Source organism: Bombus pyrosoma, linkage group LG9 (genome assembly GCF_014825855.1).
Source record: "Bombus pyrosoma isolate SC7728 linkage group LG9, ASM1482585v1, whole genome shotgun sequence".
In the NCBI taxonomy this organism is placed as follows: domain Eukaryota; kingdom Metazoa; phylum Arthropoda; class Insecta; order Hymenoptera; family Apidae; genus Bombus; species Bombus pyrosoma.
The window spans coordinates 10,211,129-10,236,746 of NC_057778.1; the positions used below are offsets into that span (position 1 = coordinate 10,211,129).

A 25,618-nucleotide genomic window follows, 5' to 3' on the forward strand; every position below is an offset into this window, starting at 1 on the left:
CGCTGGGATGCGCTGTAGCCACGACGGCAGAGGTACAGCAGACGGAAGACGTCTACAAGCTACAACCTCGACCAGCGTAGACAAGTAACAGTTACGGACTGTTTCGTCGGTGATTCAACGCAACGTAACGACGTACATGCGACGACTAACCGCTCGTGGCAAAATTTCCTCGAGCATGATAGAGATGCAAAAAAATGTGCTGGCTGAAAAAATTAACCAAAACATCTTAACGAAGCAGAATATATAAACGAATACAGACACCTACCGTCCAATGGAAGCATCAGAGGAAGGAGACAGACGCCACAAGATTTCAGGATATCGTTAACCATTGACAAAGAGGTGATGCAGAGACACTCCCTACTCCCCAGTCAGAAGCCAGAGATCTACGCCGTGACACGCCGATAAAACACCTTTTCTTTCCTTTTCCCATCCTTCTCTAATTCTCAAATTGCAGCCCTACATTACGTAAGGATCATTGTCAACAACAATTAATCTTCTATGTTTTTATGCACTTACTACACGGTATAAATAGCAGATCGAAACGCTGACCAGCCAGTTGAAGAAGTTCGTGTCTAGCGGTAGTTCGTGTTCTCTTTGCATCTATCGTAACTGTTATTTCTCTACGAACACTTTCAGCATCGATATCTTGAGAAAAAACGCAAGCATGAAGACTGCCGTCGCTCTTTTCTGCGTACTTTACGTCGTATGTTGCGGGGTATGTCTTTGACCGGTTTGAAGTTCCCGTGGCTCGTGCTCGATCACGCTAAACATAGAGAGGAAAGAACGTAGACGATACTGTGAAATTGAATTTCGATAATATCACGGAATCTATCGTTTCTCTAAACTACATTCGAAAAATTAACATTTTTCATTTTCGTAATTTTAGGTTACTGCCAATGAGATGTCCGAGACGTGCTTGAAACAAATGGGTCTTAATATCTGTAAGTAAAATCTCGTTGCAACGTTATAGACATATTTTAATATGTTTTATGGTGCCATACGATTTTATTAATAAATAGAAATCAACGAATTGTGTACTTTTCACGCTTGAAAGTAAATACTTTCTATAGGAAAAGAATTAAATGAACCGTTCGAAATGAAAATGAGTAATAATGAAAATATTGTTTCGACAGTCGACCTAGGAAACTTAATTCGCGACAACAGCCCAGAGGGAATAAGAACACGAGGATGCTTCGAAGGTTGTCTGATGCAAAAGATAGGTCTGGTACGTACAGTCTGATTCTGCTTAATAAAGTCCAGCATGGAGAATTTACCGGGCAAACGCAAAGCGTTGCTGGAAACGAAGATTGGCATAAAGAGCCTGAGTCCGATTGGCTATTTCGTATAGATTGGACAAAATCATAAAGATTTTGGACGTATGTGCCGAAAGTATCGCATATACGAGTAAAACAGTACAGCAACGTGCGACGATGAACGATACAGAGCAGTTTCTTCTTTGCTTCCGCGCCATCCCGCTGGTCTTCTTTCCAGCAACGCATAGATTCAACTTGGATTCTTATAAACGAGAAGTATGATAAAAGATCCGAACTATGAATAACATACAAAATTAATATGCAGTATCCGATGTAGTATGATGTAACGATTAATTTATGTGCAGTGAATAACTATATCTTAACCAGTTATAGCGCGGGATTTAGTTTTAGAAATCTCTCGTGGGATTAGGTCATGGAGTGGGTAAATCCATTAATTGATGATAATTAAAAACTGAATATGAAATATGAAGGGGAACAGGATACTCGCAACACAGCCCTATGAATTTTTAAAAACCGCCATACAGAAAATTCTCGGTCACTGAAAATTCTATGTTAAAATTATAGAAATACTCTGAATTAATTTTGAATTTTACCTGCCCGCAAATTCTTTCCTTAAAATTAATTTCTTCAACTGTCGTAAGCGACGCTTTTCGATATACATATTTGCTTACTAGCCTTTTCTTAAATGTTCCGTTTATTTTAGATGGATGGCAACGTTATTAATCTACGTAAGATCGACGAGCAGATCGACAGAGCATATCCTGACAGTGAGAAGAAGGACATCATTCGTGATACCGTACACCAATGTGCCTATAGTGGTACGTCGATCGAGCAAGTTATAAGACGATTTTTCCTACACTTGTTTCACGCGTTTCCATTCTTTCTTATTTAGCTGCAAACGACGACCAATGCGTGGTTGCCCAAAACTTTGGCAGATGTGGCCTAGATCAACTGAGATTCGCTGAACTCGCTCATCGATTGACATAATCAACAACGGCGTAAATCATCGAGGCTGTCTCTTAAACGCAACAAATTCCGGCAATGTAATTCATGTAGCTTGTAGGATAATTCGCTGAATTAATTGTAAATATTATCAATAAAACGAAAAGCATTTAAACGACCGCATCTTTATTCTTGTTCAGACGAATTTTATTTTTATTTGCAAATTGAAACAACGTCAATGACTGCTAATTAACTAACAAGTTAATAATTTCGTCGAAATTCTCGCGTTGGAACGAGAGAATCTTTACAGCGGGATCATTTTTTACTAAAAAGGTAGGAGATGCAGTCATTCTCCGCGTAATTAGTATGGTAATGCGTGAAAAGAAGAATAAATAATAATAATAAAAACTTACGTCGTGGTAGATCTAGATACACGTCATTGAGACATCATTTTTCTATTTTTTCAAGCAACTAAGAGGCAAGCAACACCGCCGCCGAGATTAAACCGTGGAAATCATCGGGAAATTATTCAGTCCAATTAATCTCCTATTCCTGCAAGTTTTCCGCTTTAAAGTATCGTTCGAAACTCGAAGATGTGATTTAGGTAGCTCGAACACCAGAAGCTATTAATTAATCACTCGATCGTTTCACGTTTAACCGATTCAATTATTCCCACTGTTTGCAATCTATTTTGCGCACAGACAAGCGATTACGCGATTACTCGTTACAGACGCTCTCTTTTTCCTCTTCAATCTTGTTTTTGCTCTGTACTGTTTACTGTCAGAGATCTTGAAGGTCGCATACACGGAATAAAATGATTTATCGTAATTATTCGTTCTTACTGGCGTTGGTCTAAACCATGTATGAATTATTTATGAAATATTTATGAATTACGACGTAGTGAATTTCTCGGTTCACCTTTTCTCGTCCTTTTTTGAGAATAAAATGATAATTCGTCTTAACTTTCAAATAATGCAACGTGTAAAATTGTTAGGAAAAATGTTATTGACAACTAACATCGTTCCTTTCACGAATATCGCGTTTTGCACGTAATTGGGACGCTTAATTAAACTATTAATAAAAAGTGTATCCGCGTACCTTATGTCGTTCAAAAAATATTTAAAAACAAAGCGATGAAACTTCTTTTATCCTGTATTTCACGAAATTCGACAAAGTTTAGGTTTAACAAAAAATCAGTGTCGTTCGAGTTGAATTAGGAATTGTCCTTATCACGAGGTTTAATCACGAGATTCATGAGCACAACAGTTTCAATTGGAAGTTGGCTGGTCAAAGAAGGTCCTCAGAGATGCGAAATGCAAAGCTGGCTGCAAATGTTTGCGCGCGTTGCCCGTAGCCAGCCGGAGTACGCGATTCAACATAAATGAAATTACAAAGTCAAATGCAGATTGGGGCAGGCGCGCGTCGGATAAAGCCACTTAATGCAAACAACCGTCGTCAAAACGACTAAACCTTTTGTTTAACACGCGCCGAATTAACTGCGACCAGCGATGACACTCGATCATTCGAATCGTCTACCCCTTTAGCCCACCAGACATTCCTCGCTATAATTCACAACGGAAACACACGTCGAATAATATGCCCAATTATCGCACAACGATTCCGTTGCTTGATCGAACTCGAAATAACAACCTGAACAATCTGTGAGAAAAAAGAAGTAGGACTTTAAGAGATAACGTCTTGATTCCCAACGTTTTCCTTACAATTAGATTATATAGTTGGATTTGTGGGAATAATTGAGAAGGACGATGTTTTTCACTAGCTTGTATTCCAATAATATAGAATTCTGATCGATTTATCGTTTCCTTGATAATTTCAGTTAGGTCGCTGTTCGTATGGGAATGGCAGGTGTCCGAACACTCACGAACGAGAGTGTATATTCCATAGAACAGTTATCTCGTATCCAACCCGGTCATTGTTCAAAGTTCTAACTAAACTAAAGCTACGTTAAAGTAAATATTTCAAATTTCTATTAAAATGGAGAAACTGGAACGAAAAAGTAGACTGAACTGTCTATACGAGATACTTGTACGATAGAATGAGGTTTCTTCCATTTCGATCAATCTTGCTTAAGACGCGATCCCTTTCTTCGAAATAAGCTGAAAATCAGTTTAGATCCCGTTGAGACACAGTGTTTAGCCCTTAGCCCGCGTCGCACGAAGTGACGGATAACTTTGTTACTATAATTCAATCGACTTGTCTGGCTCTATAAAGGCTTCCAACCATAGAACACACGTACGTGTATACATTGGCTCGTACAAGATATCGTGATACAAATGCGTATCGTGAAATATAGACGCGCCGAACGTACACACAAGCTCGAGAACGGGAATGTAGTCGAGAAGAATACGGATGGAAACGATAGCTTGCTTTATAATCGAGTTTACATTCGACGACGACGTCGCGAACGTCGCATACTTATGTCGCGACGCACACGATTGTACAATGATTCCGTGATGTACGTCGTTGTTCGCCATTGTGCTTTTGTTCCACTCGATCATGATGGTTTACGTTGCGCTTCAACGTGGTCGTTTGTCGGACAACGAGGCAGTTTAATTGGTCATGAGCACTCGGGACAGCGTACTAATTATTTAACCATTCTAAAAATAACTATTTTCACAAACTGTTTCCTCCGACCAGGCATCATCTCGTCTAAATTCAACGTCGCTTCTTGTTTGTACGGTTAAGCCGAGTACTTACATCTTTGCACACGGTATACCTATGCAAACATCGAGATACGATTAAACATTACTTTTGCATAATATTATGATTACCTCACCTATAACGTACGCATCGCGATATCACGATAAGCTAAATAATTCTTGAATGTTTTAACTGCTAGAGAAACACGTCGATGATCCGCAAGGACCTTCGAATTGCTTCGAACGTGAATGATACGAACCTCGATGGCACCTCCCAATCCTCAAATTATCGCGATCATCGATGATAGAAATTACGAATACGATGTTTTGATTAATTGAAAAATAACGATCGTTCGTGATAATCTTACGTGCCAGTAATATTTACTCGATGATGTTTCGTTACTTGCAAATAATTTTGGATGCCACTGAAACAATCTCAACCGTTTTCTGCTCAGATGGAAACAACGACTATCAATGATCCGTAAGTTTTAATAATTTTCCAACGCTGTTAAAACCTATTGGAACATAGAATTCTATATGAATGGAACTTTACTGTATACCAATCTACATTTCTTCAACTTCGAGTGTATCTCGCTTCGTGTTGTTATATTATTGCGATAAATGTATTTTAAAACTTTATCTCCAAAGAGTGAAGCAGTTAAACGAGTCTCAAAACTTGACAAAAAGAAAAGAAAGATAAAGAGAAAGGAATCTCAAAAACAATATCGCCAAAAATTAGACCTCCAAATTGCTTTCTCGCCACCGTTATCTTACATCTTTCTCTTCGATCCCACAAATCAACGGAAAAAGTTACGAGTCCAAGTCAAACCCCTACCAGAACCATGTTACGATAAACTGGCGTAATGTAACGATGATCTAACAACAGGATGGAACTGCAACGAGGAGGAACGTTATCGTTGGCGATATTATCTCTGGCCGACGCGGCGACTCTCGTCGTTATTGCACGAATTGCTCCGATACCACGCGGCCAATCGAACGTTTCCGGAAATGCGGTTAATATAACTGCACGGCGCATGTCCCCGGTCGAAATAGCGCCAGATGATAACCGCGTCCGACCCGGACCCCTGGAATTCCGCTATCCTACGATGAAATTAGCATCGCTGGAATTCCTAGCCACGGAAGTTATGGGATCGAAGAACCGAGCAAGGGCTCTTTCCATTAAGGCGCCGGCTGCGAATTATTCTCGAATTATCTGACCAAACTACGCCGTTTTATCTCTATTATCGAGACACTGAAGCCTTCGATCGTTCGAAAATTGCAAAATATTCAACACCCTATACCGTAGATGAATTATGTATAGGCTATGCGTAGGCTAGGTCGATTGATTTTTCATTTCATCGTGAATTTATTTATCAAATTTTGGTCCCGTTTTTCTTTCAATCCGATCGTTCAGCGGTATTACACGTTACTCACATGTGGACGTTTATGCAAATTGAAATGTATAAACATAGCTAGATATCCGGACAGAAATATGTTTCAGAAATTAAATATAATATCGTAAGGAGTATGCCAATTCAGATTTCTTCTATATTTTTGCATATTATTTGTATGTATACGTTGGTGTTTTTCAGTTTCCCGTAAGCGCATAAACGTCCATAATCCATTTGTACAGTAGCTGCAAAACGTAGTTTCTTTTTATGTTCCGATGAATCAATTTCAGAGAAATGTGAAACATAACGAAACGAAGTGACGAACGGTATGAGCATTTTACCTTGCGAGTATTTTTAGAAGTAACCGCGGTGGATATGATAAGGGTGATCGAAGGTCGGATAGATGATGCAGTCGTATTCTATTTAGCAGGACAATTTCGTTCTTGATTGCTTGCGACGATAAAACGATACGCTCGAGTCCTGAAATCAAAGCAAATATCACTGACTCGTTCTTTTGAAATCGAAGATCAAGATATTGAGTCGTAACATACGTATTATAAGTGGCCGATCAGAGTATCAAGATCGAAGCTTAAAAAACTTCAAATCCGCGAGAGCTTATTGGATAATTGCCGTAAAACCTATGCCAATTAGTCACAAGATAATATCTCGCACGCGTGTACGCTCGATTTTTCCAAACTATCCGATCAAAGCACGAGGAAACGAAGGAACGTACGAGTACGAAACGATCGACATAAACTAAACTGTCCAATAGATTTCTGGCTGTAATCGCGAAGACTCCGTAGCCACCCATAGCGAAATCCCATATTTCGCCCCCACGAAAGAGTCCTTTCTATAGCTGTAGGCGCGCTCCAAGAGGCTGATGCGCTAACACGCGCACCACTCGAGCCTCGTACGTTCCATACAACGGGTGCATAGCTGGTAAAATGCGCTCACGAACGCACGGTTACCGTGATATATAGAACAGCGTGTAACATCGAGGTATTTCGCCATCGCACACACCAGACCACCCTATACATTATGCATATATTACGCTGGTACGTGTGCACACGACGCTTCCGTGCATACGCAGCATGATGTACAGGGTATACCAGGTGTCGCGCTGCATTATTTACTATGAGAGTGAACTACGACGGAGGCGTTGGCGCGTGGTAATGAACTGAAAATAAGAAGACGACCGAACCGATCCCGGTTACGTATGTAATGGTTCGAGGTTTCGTTCGTTTTGCTCTCATAAAGCGTTCAACCCTTTCGTATCTACGGGCGAGATATCTTGCAATTTAAATGGCGTTCGCGCGACGCTATCTCGCGTGTCGTTTCGTTGAAACCACGTCGATCGATTTCGTACGTTTCATCGAAATGCGAGGCTAAACCGATCGATTTCACTTTTGCTAAATTTGGTAATTTCGTTGCTCAGATGCACAGATAGCGACGATCCTGTACGTTTAATTCGTCGATCTTGCGAATAAACAAATGGCTCGAAAAGCGAGAATCTAATTAATCGTACGTCTACGGACACATACAAGTTTGAGAAAAAGACGATCCCGAGAATTCTAAATTCTCCGTAGGACGTTAAATCGCAATTACAAATTCCTCTCAAATTCCAAGCATTCTGTATCCTACCTTGAATCCTGAACCTAATTTCCGCAAACGACTCGCCACTAAAAGATAATTATGAAACACGCTAGAAAAATTCGAATTTTCTACGCAAGTATCCTGAATTCTATTCTACATCCAGAATTAAATATACGCGAACGATATAACCCGAAAAGAATTCGAATAAAACTCGTCCTTTTTAGAAACGCGATTTTAATTTCTTCCGAGTTGGCGAGGAAAAAAAAGAGGATTGTTAGGAAGCCGGTGGAAAATAATAGATGGCCATAAACGCTGCCAGGGCTCCAACAACGTCCACGGCCCGTACATAGTCTGCGACTAAAACGAAAAACAGAGGGACGTCGAAACGACGCTGAAGATGGACCGAGTTCCCCGAGTGAAAACGGCGACTAATAAACCTAACCGCCATAAAGACGGTGTGTATCCAACGTAGTCAGGGCTCATTGTGAAAACTCGGTCGAGTGGCCCCAGTGCCGCGGAATTTCCACCATAATAATTTGGCCGTGCCACGATTACGAGCGATCGTAAAATTTCGAGACCGTGCACCGGCGAAATTTCGCCAACGCCACGTCGTCGACGACGCGACGTCGACTTTTTGGACCCGACCCCAGCCTCGTGGACAATTTTCCGGCGTCGAAAGCGAAGGAAAACGAAAACTTGCAGCCAACTCTGACGTTACGAGTATAAAGATAAGAGAGTCTCGGTGGAATTAATTTTCTTAAATGTTTCTGAACGTAAAGATCGACCTTTGTTTCTGTCTACGTGGACTTTTAAACAGACAGTCGAAGTGGATTACAGAGCGTAAAAGATAAATGATTAACTTGCGAAACATAATTAACTTGCAGCAAGCTGCGTTGCTAAAAATATTAATTTTCGTGAACGCTGAAGATCTGTTCATAATCCGAGATTCTTAACAAATGTTGTTACAAGCTTTTCAAAAAAAAATCTAAACTACTCCTGTTGGCAACGTGTCGCATTCTATATGGCTCCGTTTTTTCTCAGCATTTTTACAATTCGCGAATAGTTACACAACCGAGTAACAGGAATTTGCACTCGTAAATTTTGTCTCAACGGAAGTGATTAGATATGCAGAACCTCTTAACTCACTTTTCACGAAGGAAAGTGGTATATTCTAGTTTATATAATATACCAGACAAGTATTACATTCAAAATACAATTTATTGGAGAATTTAAATTTCTTCCTAACTTGATCCTGCACCACGTACATTTCTCGCACGCTTCTTTTAACGAAAAGAACCAGTGAATTGCAGGAAAAAAGATTCCATGGATATGACAGAAGAAGAACACAAGACGCATTTCGCATTTTTTATAGAGATTTCATATTCTCAAAATTGTCCTTCCACCTGGATCTTAAAGCTACACGCGTGCTTTTTCATCGTCGTCAAAATTTTCAAATTAATAACTGTACCTTGTAACTATCTATTTTCAAGAAACTCACATCCTTGAACCTAACAGGTTGCTTTCAGTTTCATTCGTCGAATATTAGAATTCTCCTGTTTAATTGTAAAGTGACGTTAAAATCAGAAAATAAACAAAAAATGTGCTCTACTTCTGATAGTTCTCTGTCGTGATCTTCGTATAATTTCCGATCTCTCGACCATTCAGACGCGGAAATACGCACAGTTTCGGCAAGTTACGACGAATCAACCCTGCGCACCAAGGTCTATGCCCTGTCTGTGTCTCTCTGAATCGATTTTAGGCGCGTGGTCCACCATAGGCGTATACACCCCATGCACAGAGCGATGGGAGGCGAGCCATCGTCTGCACTCGGCCGCGAGTCGTATAAATTTTTCCGAAATGACGCACGATTAACCCCGATTCACCTGCATCTCGATAATGGGCCGACTAATCGAGTGGAAAACTGCGGAACGCGATCTCATGGGCAACTAAGCGATCACAGGAAGTAGGTGGCAGATCGTAGAAATGGAAAGAGAAGTCGCGGAACGATGTTCTACGAGTTCGACTTTATAAATCGACCGAGAGAATTGTGTACGAAGAGTGAAAATACGTATCAGAGAGATGAAAAGAATTACTTGATACTAATTAGCTCGATGAAATAATTTGTGAATTATTACCATCATTATTATCATTATTATTTATAATCGATTCCAGAGATTCGTTTTATTAGACCTCTACTGGTGTATTTTTATTGGCTTCGTTAGACCTGTACTAGTGGTAGATAGTGTGAGTGAAAAAAACGTGAACCTTCCGACAACAATAGTACAATTGTGCCTGCGAATACGTTATCACTAGCTACACACGTTATACGACTGATAAGGGAGATAGTTGGTAGTAGATGTCAACGAACCAGGTAGGTGGGATAAGATTTATCTTATCCAGATGTGTGCCTACTGGTGTTGATCTCTATTCGACCATTTGTCTCCCCGTTCTGTACATTTTTCAAGCAAATTATCTATATAGATGTCTAATGTGTAGTACGTTACACGTTACCAAACACCAATGAGTTAATTACACTTTGAAGACAAGATGGTAGAAAGATCAAGTTGCGAACATAGAACGTAGAACAATATAAGTGGAAATATAAATTTACAATTCGAAATAAAAATTTAAATTCTAATTTGAATCTGAAATAAATTACTTGGAATAAAATCTAATATCGTTAAATTATGCTTATTACATCCGCCGAATCATTATAATATTACTTTCGCTGCTAATGACGCATTTTCATAAAACAATATTGACAAAAGAATAAAGGCAATGAATGAACAGTGTGGTGGAATAAATATTCTGTTAGAATAAAATACTTTCGATGAGAAAACTGTGCAACGAATACAACGGAATGGTGGTATTTTAGTAGCAGCGAATGTGATATCTGCTAATACGCAATGCGTCCATCCCACTTCTTTTTCTCCCACCACTGTGTATAAATGCAACACACGCGTTAGCCCATAATCGAGAAACTCGAGAGAGTTTCGAGGAAACAACCCCCTGTATCTCGTACATCGAAGTTATTTCCAATTTTTTCTATTCACCCCGTTTCTCCATGCTATGCATATTAATTTTTATTTCTCGGTGTTGTATATAACCGTATATGTTCTTCGGCTTAACAGAGTATGTTATTCCGGTTATAAAGAAGTAAAACGGTAGAGAAACGTTCTCTGATCGTAAATTTGGACGTATAAACCGAATATCAATCAGGCAAATATTTAAAAACAATAGAATCTTGACATTTTCGCTGATACGGTTTCGAGATCCGCGTTAACGGAGCAGGGCAAACGCGAGCAGAGGGCGGAACGCGTAATGGCGACGTATCGTGAAACGATGAAACACGATAATAAAAGTAAGTGGTCGTATAACCAAGGTTTTAGTCACCGTTTCGAAATATCGGGTCGTTCTTCGTGGAAATGCTCCCATAGTTGCGTTCGAAGAGGCACCCCGCGGCATCCTAAACCACCCAATTCGCTATTAGCACTTTTCGCGATGATTCTTGAGGTTTTACGTTTAAACATGTTATTTTACGACTAAATATTCTAGTCGATTTCCAAGGATAAAAATTGAAAATGTTTCGAAGGTTTAAGTACATGGATATGCTTGTAATAAAAATGGCAGATATTAAAGCACCTTCGTCCGTCCATATGAATATGAAAACATTGGTTCACTTTTGAAACACCTTGTATAAACGTTTAAATGTACCAGTAATATCGGAAGAGTTAACTCGAGACATGTATCGAATTATTGAAATCGAGCTTATAGTGGTGCGCAGCGTGCCTACGTTTTCCTACACAGAACGCGAAAGCCAAGGGACGTTCGATCGTTGAAGTTGAAACGCGCCAAATGCGTGAAACTCGCGTAGGTTCTAATATTTTTGCGCCACCCACGCGCAAAAACGGGTTTCCGCGGAGTACGAACACCAGGCCATTCACTTTTACGGTGTTAGAACCGGAGATTATCGACATTGTTAATTACATCGATGTCTACTTCGAGATTTTCTATTAGGTAGAGGCGCTATCGAGGTTTCAAGGTCGACCAATTTTTCTCTCCCTTTTTCGTATCTAGGATTCCATTACGTAATCATTGATTACCAAAAATTGAGAATTCAATATCGAATTAAAAATGCCGTAATTGAAGTGGTAATTCAATATCATGCTATGTTATTAGACACCGTGTATACGTTAGTCTACGCAACGAATAAATGTATATTTCTAAATAAATCCTTAAAGATGAATTGCTCTTAATAGAAAGTTATCTCAAATAGCAAATCGTGAACGACACGTGCCTTTAGAAGTCGTTAGCAAATTGTCATTTCAAGTTTAGATCGAGACAAAAAAATGAAAGTAACAAACACGTTCAGGAAACTCGTAACAAACCTGATTCGTTTCCCGCTGGATCGCCTCCTTTTCAAGATGAATGCACCACATTGATTGACTCGTTTAAATAATTCACTCATTTACGTGCTCATTTGTACGCAAATACGTTTAAACCGTGCTATCTAACTTCCTTTTCGAAACGAACGACTACCGCGACATCACAGTCGCCTGACTGCTTTTTAATATTTCTCATTGTTATTCAAAACTAACGAGAATATTTTTCTTTTCGATATGGAAACATATTCGTATAATATAAGGAAAAATAACACGCGTAACGTAAAACGAATATAAACATCTTAAGTTCGAAGTATCAATGATACGTATCACCGATGTGTCACGTATGCCATAAAAAGATCACGCTTTGAGAACTTAACTGTCAGACGACTGATTCTTCATATTCTATGGCGGCGCAGCCTGGAAAGATAGGTACTCTCTTGCGATGTCTCTCACGATACGACCGAGGATACTATTATCGATTATCACCGTCACCGTTTCGCGAGATCTGTCGTAAAAATCACATCCTTGCATTCGTTTCAAATACAATTACCTCGTTCAATCATTATCCGATACAAAAGACCATATAGAGAATATTATGTATACATACATATTAATGATTATAATAAAGAGAATATAAAGTAACCAGACGGACAGCATCGTGATGCATACAGTAATGACAACAAACCAACGAAAGAGTTTTGCAATCGATGCTGTGAAACAAAAATAAATGAGTAACAATAATTATGTTCGCCAGTAGGTTGGTGCAATAATATAACTAGTGCGTGTATTTTATAGTGTATAATACGTAACACGCATTTTGCGTGATGAACAACAAGCGTTCTCCTTAACGGACAACTACAAATAAATCACGTTCGCTTCACGCACGTGTCAACAATCACAATTAAATCACAAATAACCTAAATACTTAGCGTTCTGTTGTCACCAAACAGTAATATCGAAATGATGATGCGTAAATTAACGTGCTTTGTCTCTTGTATGGTTAATAAACAAATACTTGCCTCGAAACGAGTATGACTGTTTTTCTATATATAAATATCGTATGTATATACTTCAAGCACCAAAGATCGTTTCTTGAAGATGTGCGTTTTGGATCAAGGGATGTAATAGCGAAAATAAGCGTGTATCACTTTGACGAGAAGACGTCAAAGAATACGTACACACTTATTCAAACGTACAACAACGTAAAATAAAAAGTTCACACGAAAACTCGACAGACCGTAACACCTGTTGCATTGAAAAGCACAAACTGGAATGTATGACACGAATTTTATTGAACTACATCTAATGACGCATTATGCGCCATCTGGTAGTACATTTTCGTACAACAGAAACATTTTGTTATCGACATAATCCTGTCGATCAATTAGATAAAAAGAGTAAAAAATTCGCATAATATATATATTTATAAAATAAACTTAAAAGGAAATACGTGATGCATTATACATATATATATTATGACAACATTTTACGTAGTAACAAGCATAACTCCGTCTGTTTAATATACTCACATTTTCATATTTATGTAAATGTAAATGTATTAAAAAAGAAGTCATCTATTATCTTTAGAAAATAGATATAATTTAGAAACATTTCCACAGAAATATATACATATAATTTTATTAGTGCATTTTGAAGCACATCCAATCATTGGAACATGTATGTCTCATTCTAGATATTTTATCAGTAGCGACATACGGTATATGCCAACTATTATTATGCTTTTGAACGATCGCGTCAATAGGATACATTGCATTTAACTGCATGTAACCCTTCTTTGCATCAATAAAAAATTGATGCGATAACTGCCATTTTTTAAAGAGAGCATTTAACTCAATGTCTTGCAAAGCAAATACATGTTGACGCATCAAGTCCTTAGAAATAATTCTAGCATTTTTTTTACTCGCAAATGCCGCATATAATAGAAATAAATCATCTTTTGAGCTAAAAAACGAAACAATATAAATCTAATCTGTGATTTAAGGAATAAATAACAATATATTATAGATAGCTATAATGCATACCTATCTTTAACATAGAAACAATCTACATTTTGCAGACCTATTTCGACTACAAACTTCTTTATATGATTTCTTCCAATGATTAATATTTTTTTATTCTGCATTTCATAAGATTTGAAAATCTGTTTGATCTGCAAAATATTAATTACTTATCGATCGTGCATATTCAATTGATAAAAAGATAGCAATCGTTAAACTATTATTTATCATTACTATGATAGTTTCAAAGTTACTTACTTCATACATTAGTTTCTGTTTCATAGATGCTTTAACAAGAAACATAACATTTAATCCATCTATAATAATGTCATATGGTTTATTTTTATCAATAAAATTTATAAACGATTTTATCTCTTGCGGAACAGTTACATAATACATCTTATTAAAGATCAAACGTTCTTTTGTAGCTTTCAATAAACGCTCGTAATCCTTGTCAGATAAATTAAGTTGTAAAATGTCTTCATTACACTTCCGACACCTTGATCTATGTGAAAGAAAATAAAGGATAAAGGATAATAAGGAGAAATAAAACTAATTACTATTATTATTAATAATTGTATATCTTATACCTTGATATTGTAGTTTGACTGACAGACCAACCACATTCGATACATGCATTCATATATTCAAATACAATGTCTTGACTAGGTTTAATACCATATGCACTCCACATTAGAAATAACTTCTCAATTTTTGTATTAAACGTGTCTTTTTCTTTTAAACAATATTTTAAATACGCAGTATATGCACTGTCATGAGGCCCAGTATCTTTTTGTAGGCTACGCATTAGATATTCATATCCCAACTTTTCGTTTTTATGATCAAACAAATATGAAATTAAACTAGTATACCCATGTCGAAGTAAGATTCTATCATTTTCTTCGTTTTTTTTTATAACTTTAATAGCTTCCTCCCACTTGTCCATTTTACATAAGCATTCAATAAAAGCATTACTGAGGTGTTCATTAAATGAAGTATACTGATTATTAATATTATTGTACAAACTTAAAATATGTTCTTTATCTGGTTCTGATATTGGACCATTTTTTATGCTATACAACTGCAAATATTTAGTAATAATTGGGATTTCAGGTTTATAATTATTATCTGCTAAAAATTTATAATAAGATATTCCAGCATCTGGATACTTCATACGTTGAAACATGTCTAGAATAATAAAATCAAGAGTGGATGGATCGCATTGTGATTCTATGATATCTTTTCTTACATTTTCCCATGTTTCTTTTGATATAGTACTAGGTTGTGTTAATGCATTTTCACAATTATTCACTACATGTTGCCAATATTTATCAATTCTCTGGTCAGTAGTAGCTATGTATGCATTTCTAATAATTGTACGTAGCACTGATGTTTGACGAATATATGAAAACATTTTCATATCACTTCAATTAATTTCAATTTTGCTGAAATTACAAAATGTTTTGGTATATTTTTCACTTTAATTTTGGAGTCTGTTGTCTTTTTCTAACCTTAAAAACCAATCACGGTTGAACATAACATAACAGCAAAGGCACGATATATTTTAACATTCTTTAAAAAAATATTTAGGTTAAACTTATTTTAGAATACGTCAAATTTTTAACCTATTTCTTTCTCATAGTTTTTAATAAGTAAAATCCAGTTTTACAATACGGGAATCACTAACCTAAACTACTCACAGCGTTGAAACTGTAATCACGTGCAATCAATAAACTGTCGTAAGTTACACTCAAGTAAAGCGAATATTTCGTCTTAATTTTAAATTATTATTTTTATTATGAATGAATGAATATGAGTTATATATTTTCCCTGAACTTTGTCTTTTATACATATCAAATTTCTAACTCCTTTTTTATATTATATGATTTTTACTTTTCACAAATAAAATCCAAAAATGTTAGTTTTAAGGTATGAAGGTCATTACTTTAAAAGTTATACGTGTATAGAGTTTATGCATCCCTTAAATTTACTTAGACGTTACTAATAAGTAACTAATAAGCAATAATTGTAAATTATAACTGTATATTGGCTTTATGTATAAGCCTATAGAATAAATTAAACCAGTACTATACACTGTAAGTGATAATGGTTAGGAAAATCATATTTATATTAGTCAGAAGGTAATGAAATTAGTTTGAAGAACTATTTACATTCATTATATAAAAGTAGAATGTCTTCGTATTGCCGCTATTAGTGACTCCATCGAACCAATTCCATCTGGCGACAGGAACGTCACCATAAAAATTCACATGAACAGTCGGCAAAGTTATCATCATGATACCGGCGTCTTCTGTGCGTTTAGTCTTTTACAGGGTGACAATATGCTTCTATCTTTTGCATAATTTAGATCTAATCTAATCATAATTTAACTTAAACTTATATTTATCCATTCTTTACACCAAAATCTCGCTTACTTGTAAACTTGATGCTATACGATTTCTTGTATCGATGAATATATGTACTCGTATTCATATATTTATATAGCTCTCAGCAATAAGCCAATAGCAATATTAATTAAAGCTTCCGGAAGTTGCCTTCCGATTTTTAATTAAAGGAATCCTGCAATCGTTTGCTTTCGTGTCAATCATGTTTAATACCCAACAACCGTCAGTTTCTCCAGCACAATTGTACTTACGTTTTCCAAATTTTACTTCAACCTTTGAAATAATGTAGAAATAAAAATTACTATATGTTTAGAAATATTGTTGCAAACATTCTAGAATGTGTAATACGATGACCATATTCTTACCAGTATTGTATAATTGAGAATAATTTAATTTGAATGTAATAAGTGTAAAATTAACGATAAAAAAATTGATTAATTTTCCATTATAAATATTTCAATTTAAATAATTTTTTCAGTACCGAATAAATTTTAATAAATAAATTAAATCTATCGATCGACCTTCTGACAATAAACATAGATATAAAGAGTTTCTTTGGCAAAAAAATGTTCTTGAAAAGAAGCAATACTACAGTATCAATAATGTTTTGGAAATCTGAATCTCCAATCACGCATTTCAACTCTTAAAATTATTATCCCTTTCTTCTTGTATGTAATTAAATTCTTACTTTGTTTTCTATCGAAATATGTTTTCACAATTAAACAAAATATAGTGTATAATTTGTAATATAATAATTTGTTATAATTTTTTATAATAATAAACGTAAAATCCCTTGTTTTATGAAAAACGAAAATTATCTAACTTACACCACTATATATTTATAGCATTATGACAAACATTGCTTGGTCCTTAATGAGTTAATAGTTAATAAAAAATTCAAATTTTCTTGAAATGTGTCGTTCACTCGTTACCACGACATCTACCATGCGAATCAACACGCGGTCGGTGATGTCAAGTGCTTCTGCAACAACTTATAAAGAGGACTGATAAAACCAGATATAGTTTAGTCTCGTGCCTGGCGCTCACACATCTTAAACCGATCGTAAACCCAGTTTCTCTGTAAACCGCGGCCGAGCGTGGCACGGAACTCGGAACAGTGAACGACCGAGACAATCTTGCAACAACGTAGAAGGGAGAAAACTTTCTGACGTTCAACGAAAGACGAAATTGCACCGAGGTAAGAGAATATTATTGAGACAGGGTTATTTCGTGTGATCGGAATACTCGAAACATTCACGGCTACGCGAACCAGTTCACTTCGCGGTTAATTAATTTTAATCCTACAACTATGTGATGGCTTCGCGAAGATGGCGGAAGTCACGTGAAGTCCTTAGGACCAAGATACTCCGAGATACGAACTCGTTTATACACGAAGATCGCTGACAGGTCTATTTTCTCTTTTAAAAGTATGAAAGAGCTCTCGATTAAAATTATCTCAATTTTAATTATCCGACGAGGAAATTACTATCGTCGTTTCATTGACGCTGGAAAATTTTCAAAGTGCACGTTGAGGCGTTTTAAATTACGAACAGATGAGCGAAATTTTTGAAATCAAAGGCACTGAGCTTTGATTCTCAATTCGTTTCTTACATCGGTACTTTAACGATAGTACTTCGTTTCGCGCAAAACAATCGATGGCCTTTGCCTGGACCATTTATAATAAATTATGATTCTTCGAATAATAATTTTTCGAACGAAGATGAAAATAAGAAAAGTGCGTTATTAAGACAGTTTTACTTAATGTTTTATATTTTCTAACATCCGATGACGTGCCAGAAGTTAACGGAATTATTGTTCTTAATTGTCATCATTGTATTATAGAAGCAAAATATCGCAACGTTCCACGACCTCTCGTCACGGTCTTCGAAATCATGAAGGTTGCAACAGATAAAGACAGATTCACACGGTTCACGATATGACCCCCTTCGCTATGTTTTCTGCTCGTCTTCGATTATGTGTTAGTCGTAAAGTAATAGAGTTAGCGTTCATTTCGAACGTGTCAGGACGAATAGTACAACGAAAGGAAAGGATTCTGTACAGAGATTTGTCGAAAGGAAAGTAAATAACTTTGAAAGTAAGATGAAAGAGATATTATACGGATTCTACATGCAACAGTTTTCGAGAAAATCGAGTTCGAAAATTTATTGAATCGCTCAAGGTAAGCAAGTACATTATATACAGAAGACAAAACGTTTGCTTCGCAATATTTTTATTTTACGTAGTATCGTATTCTGTATATTGTATTCTTCATGAAAATACAAAGTCGCTCTGAAAACTTTCCTCTTCAAAGATTTCTAACACTTTCGTAAAAGAAATAACGAGTCACCGTCTCGAAAAAAAGAACGATATTTATCTCTCAAAGAATTAAGCTAATTACCGATAAGTGCATTCGCTTCCCTCGTCACCGTTCTTCAAGTAATGCATCATCGAAATTGCGAAACGCTGCCGGTCGATCAAGTAGTTAACGAAACATTAACATCGATATCTCATCTAAAAATATCTGTTTACCATTGGAAACCCGTTAATCATTCGTGGTCAGAGTGAGATATAAATTAATGGTTTATCATTTAAATGTTTTCTATTGATTCGAAGTACGTAACCAAGGGAATATAAAACACTGTTTATATTTGCGTGCTTAAGTTTTCTCAATTTTTATCGAGAGTAGTTACGCTTAGATTAACACGCGCAGCAAGATAGGCGATTTATTTCACGTATAAAATGATCTACGTATATAATCTGCATATCCGTGTATATATATAGGAAAAGTCGTCGTGATTATCATAAACACGTTATATCTTTGTGAATAAGATAAATTAAAAAAAACGGCGATTGTTTGATGAAGAAATTCTGCAATTCATCTATTTCTTTGAAAGTTGTTTGAAAATGACGATGCAAGAAGTAAAAGAATTAATATTTTTCTCAAAAAGGAAAAACGAATAGACGCAAATGGAGCAACGATAAGCAACCTTCAAGATATAAAGAAATTAATCCACCTATAATTATATCGCAATTATTCTTTTTTTTCTTCTTTTTTTTTTTTGAGTGAATGAACAATTTTCTCTAAAAAAATTGTTTCATCCTTTCTCTTCTGTTTCCCAAGGTTTTCTACACAGCTGAACGGAAACTCGTGAAACTTCGTTTATGGAGAACTACACGTCGGACTCGAGCGACTCGGATTCCGGCAGCAAGACACTGGATCTGTCCTATTTGATGCTCGACTCTCAATTACTGGACGATCATTTCATCAATGCCAAGGATCCGGAACATGTGGACACCTTGTTACTTCATCAGAATCGGCTGACCAGTATTCCACAGACGATAGTCAGGTTCACGAACTTGAACTCGTTGGACGTATCAAACTGTGGCCTTCATCGGTTGCCCGACTTTTTCGAGGATTGTCCTCTGACCTGCTTGGTATCCAAGCACAATAACTTGACGAATGATTCCTTACCGAAGAATTTTCAAAATCTGTCGAGGCTCAGAGAACTGAATCTCAGCGGCAACAGATTAACAGATTTTCCGGAGCAGGTTTTTGACTTGACGGATCTTAAGTACCTGTATTTGGGTGGCAATCAGATCACTGAGATCAGTAAAGACGTTTGGAAGCTGCAAAGGTATTTTTGGGTCCGTTTATTTCTGATGTTTTAGCCACCACGTGCTAATCTAATTAAATGTTTCGATTTTAAAGCACAGTGGCTCACGAAAGTATTCCAACTTTGGACAGGTTTCAAAAATATGGTAGAAATATAGGAAAATTAGACACACCCGAATCTTTTCGTGATATTTTCAAAATAATGTCATTTTTTCCTTTATTTGACCTCTAAATTGAACGTATCGATCAAATTTTTGATTACTGTTAGTTGACTTTCCAAAAGAAGGACCATTCTCTCAAAAGGATATTAAACGGTATGGACAATGTTAAGAAATCACAAAATTAGGTATTTTGCGATCATTTTCTCAGAAATATGAGATACATACTTATCTAGGTTAATATCTTGTGCTGGTATGGGAATTATATAGAAAGACTAATAATTTTGTTTCAAGATTGCAAGTGTTATCGATGGGAGGCAACAGACTGACAGAAGTACCGTCCACCTTAGGCGAACTGATGTCTCTCCAGGCGTTGGTATTGTGTGATAACATGCTGGAAAGCCTACCTAGTTCCATAGCAAAGTTGACGAACTTGAAATCACTGCTGCTTCACAAAAACAGGCTGAGGACGCTGCCTACCGAGATCATCACGTTAAAATGTCTGACGGAGGTGGTATAAAATTACTTGAAAAGATTACGTAGTATAAATTAGTCTAGCTCTTCTACAATTACGTTCTATTTTTTACTTTTACTATATATATATATATATATTCTAAATCTGTCAATATATGTAGCACGTTTCGAAAAAAACTGAATACAGAAGATGGATTAAACGTCAACAAAGATGCTTCCTAATATTCACCACTTAAACGTTAGTTTATATAAATTTTATTCGCTAAATTATTCGTTTGTCCAGTTATCTCTGAGAGACAATCCGTTGGTAGTAAGATTCGTGTCGGACATGACACACAATCCTCCGTCTCTGCTGGAGTTGGCTGCCAGAGTTATCATGACTAACAACATCCAGTATGACGGCGAGAGTATACCAAGAAACCTGGTGGAGTATCTAAACAGCGGTCATCGTTGCGTCAACTCGAAGTGTAAAGGTCAGTGACTAAGCTCGATTCAAAGTTCAAAGTTCTATCGGCTCTACCACCACCGACATCGATTTTTCTTCTATTACAATCCCTTACAGTATCATAGATATACCGTCCTATCGCGCCTTTCCCCACAAGATTGTTTTCACGTTTGCAATTCGTGAAACAAGTACATCGGCCTGGCGATAAGACGTCGTGAAGCGTTGCTTGCTAGCAATTTTCATTTGCCCCGTTGTAGTCTGTTAATGCGTTTAACATTGGTAATCGATACTATTGCGTCTTTTATCTTGGTACGTTTGCTGGTGATTACATTTATTTATGCAACGCGTCAATATCTTAGTTACTTTGCCTATATAAAAGATTGTGTTGGGACAAAGGTTAATCGTTCTAAAGCAATGAATATTAGGACTCGTGATCTTTTTCCTTCGGGATCACTGTGTTTCATACGACAGGTTTTACAAAATAAAAGTTAAAATATCTGCTAAACTAATGGTTTTTTTTTTTATAGGGTATGTCAAAATGGATCGACCAGTCTATCGCAAAATATATGATTCCATTAAAGAAAAATTGATCTTAATATGTTTTTTACGTTTCTACCTACAAAACAATTACTAACATCGAACCATGTAACTGTTATTCGAAACATTTTCCGGTTTAATGAATAGTTTCAGAAATATTCGTAGGGATCAGATTAAATAGTTTAGGACACCTTATATATTAATGTATAATTAGGACATCTCGTGTACTCTTTTCGCAAAACGTTTGTCAGTTATTACTTTGTCAGTTATATCTTTTATGCCAACGAACAAAGATTTGTATAATACAAAGACTTGTTCTTTTTCAAGTGTCTGCATCTATAAAAATATCATTTCTTTCCAGGTGTGTTCTTCAACAACAGAGTGGAACACGTCAAGTTCGTCGATTTCTGTGGCAAGTATCGTCTACCTCTGCTACAGTACCTTTGTAGCAGGAAGTGCATAGAATCACGAGACGGAGACGAAGTAGTCAGTGGCGCGATGATAAGGAAGGTTCTTCTGGGTTGATCGATATTACTGGAATTTTGTATTAATATTGCCGAAGGCTGTTACGTTTTTCGTTCAGAAAGCGTTAACGACTGAACTATCGCGCTATTCATCGACGAATTCTCTCTCTCTCTCTGTGCTCAAATCAGATCAAACACGAGTATCAGGTTCAAGAGTCGAAGGCTAAGCATAGAGATACGCGAGGAATTACGTTCTGCAATAAATCAAGCGTTTCGATCAGACAAATTTGAAATTGAAAATTACGTTAAAGTCGAAAGTTGGAGAAAAGTCGAAGTTCGAATTTTTGTTCGTCGACCGAGCGCTCGGATTGACTAAACGACATTGTCGCTAAGAATAAAAAGTCTTTCAAAGATGACGAATTGCTTTTGCAAAGTCTTATATGTATGAGTCTGCTTACGCATACAAATTTGTCATGTGCGTGAACAGATATTTCGTAAAATAAATATTTCATCGAGATCGATTCGAGCTTAATTCGCTTCATACTTACTCCACCGTCCATCGTGCGGAACCGTCGCGAATGAAACCGCAGTGTCTGTTAACCGTGTTATCGTTTTATTGTTAAATAAACCACAAAATCTACAATAATAATAATCATAGTATCATAGAGTCTCCGTAGGAACGGAGGCGTTCGATCCTCGCTTAAAACACATCCACTGATTTATTTCTACGATTACCGATTATCGACTATTCTCGTGTGTGAACCGTGTAAAACTGAAAACATCCGACAAGTGAACGGTAGCGAAGCGAACGATGTTATTTAATCATCGTGATTCGTCGGTATAGAGTCGTTCAAGATTCATAGAGAACATCGTTATCATATCTTTTTTTCCATTTTCTTCGTCATCTTTTTTAATAACTCGAAGTTAAGTCGGTGACAATTCTTCGTGAATAATAGCAATATCGTAATAAGAGTTCGCTAGTGTTTTTTTTTTTTTTCATTTTTCTTTCTGTCAGGTTTTTTTTATCATTTTTTTCTTTTGTTCTTTAATATCGCATATAGCGTCGCCGCGTTCTGTTTAATTACCTATACATACATATGCATATTCATATATATGCGCTCTGTTATTTTATACATTACATACATGTATATGTATGTACATGCTTGGGTTTCGTTCCCCCCCCCCTCAAAACCCCCACTCTATTTCTCCATCGAACGAGTATTCTTTTTACTCACACGCATCAGGCACTCCGTTTTGCTCGCACACAGCCACACGTTCCTTTTTTTTCTTTTTTTTTATTTTTCTTCTCTTCTCGTCGCTCGCCACGATCTTTCACGGATCGGCAAGTTGTCTTAATTTTTTTAATAACTACGCTACTCCCTTTCTCTTCCGCTTCGTTTTCTTCTCCTCGTTTCCTCGAATCGCTCACGCTAACCACATTTGGTACATTCGCGGATTCTCTTCTTCCACCATCTCACAAATTATCTATATATATATATATGATATATATATATATATATATTAACACAATTTTTTCCTATTATAATCGTGAGTAACGAGTAACCCTCTCGGTATGGCGTTTTACGGTTCATCGCTGGTGTGAACGGTGCTGTCGATGATTAATAGTGCGTTATGGACGTTTTTTTTTCTCTTGCTGCTTACTTTACAGAGTTATGTATAGTAAAAACGAGATTTCTACAGCTCGCTGAGTCGTTATAGTTCTATTATAGTATCGACGAATGATTGGTTAGTGCTCACGATGATTGGCCGACTATAGTCGACAAGCGAATATAAAAGCGTACCGGCTTGCTGACTATAATCGTCGCGCGCAATTCTCGAGATTCAAAGCACGGGAGTATGACTATAGTCAACAAGGTCCTAAAGCGCTTCACCGCTGACTATACTCAACTTGCAGCTTAAGTAAGCGTATAATGGCGGCCGACTATAATCGGCTTACAGTCAAAAAGTATATAAGTACGCAGGGACCGTCGACTATAGCCGACGAGTTAACTTAGATGAAAGACTTTAATTCCGTACTATAATCGTAAGGGTGAACGATTGCACTCACCGTGCCGATAACAGATCAGCGACTATAATCGACTTAAGGACTCGAGTCGCACGTGCGAGTCACCGTAGCCGGTACGTGTTCTGTACTTGATACGATAAGGTTATAGTCGCCCGAAGCAAGCGACCATCATGGTGACTATAAACGACGGCAGCATAGAGGGTAATCTTAGCCGACGTATAGACCTAGAAGAGCGAACTGTAGTCAATGAGAAGTCTCGCGAGACCTTCGATTACAGTCAACATTCGTCAAAAGCACATCCGCGACTATACTTGGCTCGCAGGCTTTAGCGTACGACTATAGTACATGGCCATACCGGAAGGGGTTAAGCACTCATTTCACAGACGACTGTACGATCTCTGATCGACGTCATTGCACGACTATTATCTTTCCGCGCTACGACCGACTGTACGTTTGCACCCGTCCCTCCTCTTCCTCGTCCCACCGTTCTCATCATACTCTCGTCGTTTTCTTCGCGTTTCGTTCTCGTCTTAACACACAGTCTCTACTTTCTATACACCTGTTCGTCGTATTCTTTCGCTAAAATTTCGCCACGTGATCGAATCAAGTACAGGAAGTCTTGATAGAGAGCGATACAGTCGGGGAAGAGAATCGCGTAGGACGATCGCCTACGAGTCTTCCGCATGGAACTCGATTCTGGCGTGAATACCACGCGAGAATAATTACCCGATCTCATTCGGAAAATCGAATAACGGCCTTTTCCCGAGTATCGTGGAATTCGGCTATCGTTCGATACGATGGGAAAAGGAAGTAAGGGGAAAGGAAAATTTTACAAGAATAACGCGGACGATCCACGCCAAGGAACGTTTTTCTCCGTGGAAGGTGAGAAACTAATGGTCGATTCTTTCCTGGGCAGGTCAGTAAGGTATATAGATTATACATATTTATAGTATATATACTTCTGAAGAGGATGTCCTATGGTTACATTCCTACAAGCGAGTACTTCAAGCGTATGGATACACGGGAGAAATAAAGGTTTGTACAAAGAGCGATCTCAGAGGGATAAGAATCGTGCGAGAACACGTACGTGTTTCGACTATATCCTTGACTATACATACATCGTAGAAATGAGAGATATTATCGTTACATTACTACTTATATTGCCACTGCTTCTTGTTCTCTTTTCTATTCGCGAAAAATATCTCCCTATCTCTCGGAATAGCTGTCCCTAAC

General features: G+C 37.1%; 4 protein-coding genes across 11 annotated transcripts in view; 2 read left to right on the forward strand and 2 right to left on the reverse strand.

The window, feature by feature from the left end:
• LOC122571183 (protein sprint) overlaps window positions 1-12,772 on the reverse strand; it is a 209,019-nt gene extending 196,247 nt beyond the window's left edge. Inside the window, exons 1-5 of one of the 4 annotated variants that reach the window (XM_043734590.1) lie at window positions 12,249-12,772; window positions 6,609-6,747; window positions 2,630-2,768; window positions 517-763; window positions 266-456 (exon numbers count right to left, since the gene is read on the reverse strand). The gene's annotated coding sequence lies outside the window, so the exon portion shown is untranslated. Of the gene's footprint in view, window positions 1-265; window positions 457-516; window positions 764-2,629; window positions 2,769-6,608; window positions 6,748-12,248 lie in introns of those variants that run through there. The other 3 variants (XM_043734591.1, XM_043734592.1, XM_043734593.1) reach the window with 3 other exon arrangements.
• On the forward strand, window positions 554-2,391 carry LOC122571196. The gene is made up of 5 exons (XM_043734640.1): window positions 554-715; window positions 887-941; window positions 1,134-1,225; window positions 1,978-2,092; window positions 2,167-2,391. The coding sequence occupies exons 1-5, from the start codon at window positions 665-667 to the stop codon at window positions 2,259-2,261; spliced, it is 408 nt and encodes a 135-aa protein (XP_043590575.1). The 5' UTR covers window positions 554-664; the 3' UTR covers window positions 2,262-2,391.
• A 1,050-nt stretch (window positions 12,773-13,822) lies between the features above and the next one.
• On the reverse strand, window positions 13,823-16,356 carry LOC122571186 (mitochondrial ribonuclease P catalytic subunit). Of its 4 annotated transcripts, none has more exons than XM_043734618.1 (5): window positions 15,951-16,356; window positions 14,854-15,708; window positions 14,522-14,768; window positions 14,288-14,415; window positions 13,823-14,207 (listed from the first exon to the last, which is right to left on the reverse strand). In XM_043734618.1, the coding sequence occupies exons 2-5, from the start codon at window positions 15,681-15,683 to the stop codon at window positions 13,886-13,888; spliced, it is 1,527 nt and encodes a 508-aa protein (XP_043590553.1). In that variant the 5' UTR covers window positions 15,684-15,708; window positions 15,951-16,356; the 3' UTR covers window positions 13,823-13,885. The 4 variants fall into 4 exon arrangements, with proteins under 4 accessions (XP_043590553.1, XP_043590552.1, XP_043590554.1 ...); XM_043734617.1 differs by having other exon boundaries at window positions 15,775-16,354; XM_043734619.1 differs by having other exon boundaries at window positions 14,854-15,451; window positions 15,513-16,353.
• A 1,326-nt stretch (window positions 16,357-17,682) lies between these two features.
• On the forward strand, window positions 17,683-22,880 carry LOC122571188 (leucine-rich repeat-containing protein 58). Of its 2 annotated transcripts, none has more exons than XM_043734631.1 (5): window positions 17,683-17,866; window positions 19,790-20,303; window positions 20,734-20,950; window positions 21,197-21,386; window positions 22,257-22,880. In XM_043734631.1, the coding sequence occupies exons 2-5, from the start codon at window positions 19,831-19,833 to the stop codon at window positions 22,418-22,420; spliced, it is 1,044 nt and encodes a 347-aa protein (XP_043590566.1). In that variant the 5' UTR covers window positions 17,683-17,866; window positions 19,790-19,830; the 3' UTR covers window positions 22,421-22,880. The 2 variants fall into 2 exon arrangements, with proteins under 2 accessions (XP_043590566.1, XP_043590567.1); XM_043734632.1 differs by lacking the exon at window positions 17,683-17,866 and adding an exon at window positions 18,620-18,847.
• The last annotated feature ends 2,738 nt before the right edge of the window (window positions 22,881-25,618 follow it).